At 49.1% G+C, this 7,276-nt stretch overlaps 1 protein-coding gene across 1 annotated transcript in view; it reads left to right on the forward strand.

Moving 5' to 3' along the window:
• The first annotated feature begins 2,841 nt into the window (after positions 1–2,841).
• The window catches only part of PROKR2 (prokineticin receptor 2), a 32,290-nt gene continuing 27,855 nt past the window's right edge, over positions 2,842–7,276 (forward strand). Inside the window, exon 1 of the mRNA XM_006870409.1 lies at positions 2,842–3,336. Within this exon, the coding sequence (XP_006870471.1) occupies positions 2,879–3,336 (458 nt within the window). The 5' untranslated portion in view covers positions 2,842–2,878. The remainder of the gene's footprint in view (positions 3,337–7,276) is intronic.

The following is a 7,276-nucleotide window of genomic DNA, read 5'->3' on the forward strand; positions in this document are numbered from 1 at the left end:
TGCAAGCCTCTGACAGAGCTCCATCCACAACAAATGTATTGGACTGAACTGTCTTTGATGACCAAGGCAAGTTTGGGGTGAGAGCTTCAGGGTTGGAACTTTAAGCTGCCAAGAAGGCCCCAACTCGAGCCTCCTCTCAGGGGACCTCGACCTCCACCTTCCCCCAAACACACACACACACACACACACACACATCTCCAAAGCCCCACATTGCACCAACTCTCAGACACAATGAAACTGCGGTGACCCAGCCTCCTTCCGCAGAAAGGTACCTTGAAGCAAGGGCGGGCACTCACACTGAGCTCCAGCCGAAGACCGAAGACCGGACGCTTTGCGCCTGCCCGAGCGACCCCTGTAGAGTCGGTTCCTCAGGATCGCACTTTGAAAACGGGACCACAACGTGCTGCGATTCAAACCCAGGTGTAAAGACGCAGACACCCGAGAGGGGTCTAACCCACGAGCTTAGGAGTTTCGTACGTCCAGCACCCAAGGCGCCCAGTAAAAGCACCGAGGTGGGGGGCGTGCCCCATCTTCTGTGGCCACGCGGAGGCGTGCGGGAGGAGACCCCAGGCGGAGCCGAGTGCGCAGCGGGGCGGGGCGGGGCTCCCTTGGCCGGGTTCGAGGCACGGGGACGAGCTGAGAGGCGGGGCGCCAACTCGGGCGGGAGCAGAGCGCGACGCGACGGGGCGGCGTGTAGAGCGAGGAAGAAAGGGGCTCCCGGCACGCGGCGCTTCGGTGAAACCAAACCGGAGCCCCAAGGCGTGACCCGAGCGGCGCGGTCCGCTTCCACCCGCTTCCTCTAGGGGTCTCGGGAAGCGCCAAGACAGGTAAGTGCTGCTCCCGACGCGGTCCGGAGGTCCTGGGGGGCGTCGTACGGACCGGAGGCTCCGAACCCACTTCTTTCTCAGGAAGAACCAGGTTGCTTTGCCTTCGGGACGCAGCCGGCCGGCGCTGAGTGGGGAGTTGGGGCCGAGAGACAGCGCGGGCCGGTGCGAGCCGGTTCGCGGAGGCGCGGGCGTGCGGGGAGCGGAGGGAGCTGGCGGGCGGACGGGGGAGCTTCTAATTGCCTGACGGGTTTGCACTGAGGGGCACCTTCCAGCAAGGTGGGCAGCAAAGATGAAGCGTGCCTGGGACAATTCCTGCGAATCTCCTCACCACACACTCTCACTCAGTCCTGCTGCCCTCCCGAGGCTCCGCGGTCTTTGCCTTGGAAGCGGGAATTTCAGACTTGCTTCCCGCCGGGGCTTGTGCGGCGCTTCCGGGGACCGCCGGGGGGTTACAGGAGGAGAAGAGGGAAGGGGCTGCAGGAACCCGCTAGTCAGGGGTCCGGGACCTGCGGAGTCTAGGACCTGTGGGTCAGGGCGATAGGCAGCCCATCGCCGCCAGACTCCAGTTTCTTTTTGCGGGGGAATTGGGGCTATGTGTGGAATGGAGAGGCAGCCCGGAGGGAGGACACCCCAAATACGGACGCCACAGGACTTGGACCTCACTTCTCAGAGAGGTTTCCACCCAGGACATGCAGCAGGCGAATTCTCTGTAGTTTGCGGGCACCCTGCCACCACCCCCTTTGAGCACTGTCCCTTTCTGGGTGTGGGTCCTACCCCCTCGTTTTCCCCCTCCCCTCACAGAGGATGACCAAGTCCGCTGTCCAGCACTCCTACAGATCCCAGATTTGGTAGCATTTCAAGTGTGTTAAGAGTTGAGAGGAGCGTTCACAGATAGACGATGGGGCTCCCCATCCTGTGGGCATTGGGGTCCCGGTGCTTTCTCTATTCCTTAGTGATGTATTGAACCCTGTGATCCCCCATTCCCAGGGCTCAGTTCTCCAGCGACTCGTCCCTCCCCGTGGGCGTTTTGACACCAAGAACTTAAAAGGATTCACTCAGGCAGTTGAGGACAGTCCTAGCCTTGATTCCACCTTTGGTGTCTATTTTCTGTTAATCCAGTATCAAACCACCACTCCCAGGGGACACAGGAGATGGTGCTTCCCAGGCCCTGGGTGGGCAACTAGGGCCGGACAAGGGGAGAGAGCATGCACATCCTCTCAATGGGAAGGTAGAGAAAGGCTTACAGGATTCCTTTATGGAGATGGTTCCCAAAGAACACAAGAGCCACCAGGAATTCCCTCCATCCCACAGTCCCCTTCCTACAGCAGCATTCTGGTCCAAGTCCTCATTCATTCATTCACCAGACTGGTTTCCAGATGCAAAGAGCATAAATCGTTAGCCCAAGATGACTCATTCTGTCCTTATGAAAATGGATTTGATGATTTCCAAGTCAGTTGTTTGGCCAGGATGGAACAAATAGTGCCCTGCTTTGGAGGAAAGACCTTCTTGTGCCCCAGCCTTTCTGCTTCATTGTCTGTGGCTTGGTGTAACATTGTGGCTTCTGGGCCAGGGGCAGGAAGAAGACTCAGAAAACTTCCAGAAGTCCTTTGGGTGGTGATACTGGGGCTGGAGAGGTGTGAGGACTGGGCAGTCAAACCAGCCCTGTCTCCTGGGAAAATGCCATAAGGTTGTGTTCTTGGGTGTTTCTGAAGAGTTCAGTACATCCTGTGCTCACTGGGGGATTTCCCAGGTGTCATATCTCTTGTCCCCTTTTCCCAGCACCCTGGGTAGTTCTGTCTGCCTGTAGACAGTGGCACTGGTTGACCTGTATCTGGGGAATGTTGGAGAAATGCTACCAGGCGTTTGCTTGCATATTGCCCATTAGTTGTATCTCCTTCCAGGATCCAAGATAGCATGTTGACTCTTCCCCAAGGATGTTGGCAGGGGTGCCAGACTTACTGACCTTATGAGAGCAGAGGGTCTGGACACCCAGCTTGGAGTACTTAGGCCCCCACGACTCCGTCACCACCACTCCACCTGTCGGCATCACCATGGAAGCCCAGAATCGAAACTCTAGTTTTGTACCCAACTTCAATTCACCCCAAGACCATGCTGCCTCCCTCCCTTTCAACTTCAGTTATGGTGACTATGACCTCCCTCTGGATGAGGATGAAGACATGACCAAGACTAAAACCTTCTTCGCAGCCAAGATTGTCATTGGTGTGGCACTGGCAGGCATCATGCTAATTTGCGGCATTGGTAACTTTGTCTTCATTGCCGCCCTCGCCCGCTATAAGAAGCTGCGAAACCTCACTAACCTGCTCATTGCTAACCTGGCCATCTCAGACTTCCTGGTGGCCATCGTCTGCTGTCCCTTCGAGATGGACTACTACGTGGTTCGCCAGCTCTCCTGGGAGCATGGCCATGTGCTCTGTGCCTCAGTCAACTACCTGCGCACAGTCTCACTCTACGTCTCCACCAATGCCCTGCTGGCCATTGCCATCGATAGGTAAGGAGACTGGGCGGGAGTAACAGGCAGGCTGGTGTTGCCCCAGATTTGCCCACTCATTGATCATAGAGGGCAAGAGAGAGTACCTTATTTCTCCAATTGTGGTCCATGTTCCCCCAAATGTGGTCAAAAGGAAGGCTCCTGAGCCCCCCAGCTCAGGACCATGCCCCCAGATACTGCATCTGCTTCAGACACAGACATGCTGTGTGACAATGAGTGGCATCAAACACAAAAACTAAAGCATAAAGTTCAGGTGGCTACTATCTAGAAGCAATATGAGAGTTACGAGGGCAATTTCCATTCAAAACAACATGCACCAAGTTTCTCCAGTAGCTGCGCCCCATATCAACATATAGAGCACTTTCATCCCTAGATGACTTCCTCCAGCCCCTGGCCAGTCAGTCTTCCCACCCCAGTCAACCACCTATCAATTTCTAGCACCATAATTCTGTTTGACTTGTTCTTTAACTTTATATACACCAGCTCCTTGCATATCAACATGGTTAGATACCAAAGACCAGGTTGTTAAGTGAAAATCAGTGTTTTGCAAGAGTCAGTTGTCTTTGGTGCCACCCGTTGCTCAACATCTGTGTCTAGGGATGCATGTGGCACAATGGGCCCCTGCTCCACACCACCGAGGAACCTGTGGAGGTGGGGTGGTGGTCAAGGGTAGCCTACTGCCTACAGAGCAGCAGGTATCTACTACCACCTGGCACTCCAGGCATCCACATGGACCCATGTGCCATACCTCTCCATCCTCCCATTTTGCTAGCTTTAGAGATAGTCTTTGGCAGTGGGCAGCTCCCAGGCCTATAAGCAGGTAAGGCTCTGCCATCAGGGACTACTGTAGGTTGTAGAGAAGTCAGAGAGGCCTCTTTGGAAAAAGAGACTTCCCAGCTTCCCATGCAGCTCCTGCATCTCTAGCTCACCCAGCCACCCCCAACTCTTGTTCGCAGGTCCTTGCCCTCACTCTACCCAGGTAATAAGAATTCAGTCACATTCCCTCTCACCAACCTGGTCCTCCTCCCCCTCCCCGTCTCACCTCGGTTCCTTGTTAATTTGAAAAATAGTCAGATAGTAGATTTTCTGCTATTGTCATAAATGTGAAGTGTCAGATAACAAGATAGTCAATAAATGAGTAAGCTCAGATTCAATCATATGGTATGTATTACTATTACTAAAGACTTTATTGCAGAGCTAATTTTAAAATAAGAGGGAAAGGACATGCTTGTCTTTGCTTTTTTGTACATATCTAGGTATTCATTTGCATACATTTGCATGAGATGTTCCAGAAGTCCTTGCTCTATTACCAAATTGTAAAGGAAAATGTGTACTAGCAGCCAGAGATACATCTTACATATGTTTCTTTTATGTGAAACATTGTAGGCCAGTCTGTTCAGTTGGTGGCTCATGTTTTTGATTACTGTACTGGTGTGGTGCTGCAGGTAATGCACTGGACTGCAAAGTCCATTTGAACAACAAGGTCAGCAGGTCAAACCCACCAGCTGCGCCTCAGAAACCCTATACAGGGTTGCTATGGGTCAGAACTGACTCGACAGCACTTAACAACAGTAACAACCATTGTGAGCTGTACTGAAACTCATTTTGATGGTGTGTTTTTTTAATCACCCAGTTCCCTTTTTTCTCCTTTCAGTTGTTTTTCTCGGGTTCCCAATGCTGTTTAGGTGTGTTATCCATTTTAATCAACTAGTTTATTATTTGGGATTTATGGTGATAAAATACACAAAAAGATATAAGAATTATCTTGCTTTTTATAACATGAAGTTGTGACAAGAAAAATGATATTATGATTATAACTCTGAGGTTCACCAGCCCCCAAACTAGTGATGTTCAAATGTGCACTTTTCGACGAACTGCACAAAATTCACCAAGGGAAATGCTAAGTAAGACACGCAGGCCCCACCCCAGTCCTACTGAATGGGAATCCCTGTTTTATTCAATTCCTTGAATGATTCTAATGCTCACTAAAGTGTGAGTTATCATTGTTCTCATCCCTTTTGTCCCTTTGAAATTGTTGCCTTTAAAATGTGGTTTTTGCTATCTTTGGAGTTTCTTGGGAAGCACCCTCTGTTAAGGCTCAGCAGAGCAACAGATAACAGAACAATTCCTTTTTCACACCAAACCAGGTCTGCCCTAGACATTCCCCAACACTACCAGCAATTCAATCACCCAAACAGGAACAATCACTCTGCCTTCTCCCTATCACACCCCTGCCTACCCCACCTCTTGTGGCTGGCCCTATACTAAGTCTTGGCAATTCTTTTGGCAAATCATGGCTAGACCATCCTAATGTTCTCCTAACCTATCGTTTCATCTGCCAAGGACTCATGACTGTCCGTCAAAATATACTGATGTGCATTAAGCATTCATGTATCGGCATCACTGATAAACTCCAAAACACTTCTGTGCTCATAAAACCTACAGAAGGTCCACTGTCCACAGACTATATGCCAAATCCTGAGTTTAGCATTCAGTCTTTTTAATCTGATGTTAACCTGTCTTTCCAATCTTATATTTTTTATGGAGGTATAGGTTCTTTTCCAAAAGACTTTTATTTTAAGCATAGTAATCATGTATTTTATGTTTCTGCTTCCACATTTTCAGTACACACCCTTATATCTGTATCTTAGTTTGGAGTTGCCCCCCACAAAGCAGATTCTGAGACAAGATTCACATGCAGGTATCACTCAGGAATCACCTAAAGAGAATTACTGAGCAAGTGGGCAACTAGAACCTATTCTTGCTGAGGAACTCCTAGCGCCAAAGAGATGACATCTTCCTGGAGTAGGAGGGAGAGGAAGGGATGAGGGAGCTGGAAATTGTCTCATACTGGGTTCTCTAGAAGAAAAAAACTAGCCAAATGTTTATATATAAATACAAGGGTCTTCAAAAGTTGGTGGGAAATCTCCAGTATCTTTTAACTCCATTTTTACATGAACTTTTTGAAGCACTCTCATATATAGAGAGATTTCTTATAAGGAACATCAGTGTGTAGTTGTGGAGGCTGGAAAGTCTCAAATCCATGGGTCAGGCATCAGGTTAGAGGTTGCTGCTGACTCACATAATTATAAGGGATGAGGAACCCAGAATCGGCATATCACATGGTAAACCACTGGCTCATGTCCTAAGACAGAGGTCGAGGATGATGAGTCAGATGTAGGATCAAATGAGGGTGAGATGTGCCAGAACATCTGTAGACAAAGGAACTTCAAAAAGTTTGTGGGAAAAAATGGATTTAAAAGATAATGGAATTTTTTCTTGAACTTTTGAAGCCCCCTTATATTGAATATGGGCCCTATCCCTAAAGAAACACTCCCTTCAATCGACTGGTTGGTCACATCAGATCATAAAATAGAGGATGATTATATAATATTTGCCAAACCAGGTGCTATGTGAAGTTCAAGTTGCTACTAAGGTGCCAATTCATACATGAATGGGTATATTTCAAATAAAACGTGTTTAAACATGCCTCCACATTTAGTGGGTGGCTGCAGACAAGTTCTCTCAATAATGCACTTGTTTTGTTAGGGTGCCTTCAAAAACACGGTCCAATCAAAACAGTGACTTCTGCTTTGCCAGTTAAATTCAAGACAGAGAGGACAACTCAGAAAGTTATGGTATTTGTTTCCTAGAATTCCAAAGAGGTATTCTTAATTATCACCACTCATTTGTCAGTTTGTCAACTGTGGGGGCTTGTGTAGTCCTGTAATGCTGGAAGTTATGCCTCCACTGGTTTAAGGCTCACACATGGTGGACAGGTTCCAGTGGAGCTTTCAGAGTAAGACTTGGAAGGAGAGGCGGCCCATTCTTTATTTATTTATTTTTAATTAAATGTTTTTATTTTGCATTGAGTGAAAGTTTACAGGGCACATCATCAGCTTCACATTCAACCATTCATATAGCTTGTTTCATTACATTG

This window comes from Chrysochloris asiatica, unplaced genomic scaffold (assembly GCF_000296735.1).
Source record: "Chrysochloris asiatica unplaced genomic scaffold, ChrAsi1.0 scaffold00141, whole genome shotgun sequence".
NCBI lineage: Eukaryota > Metazoa > Chordata > Mammalia > Afrosoricida > Chrysochloridae > Chrysochloris > Chrysochloris asiatica.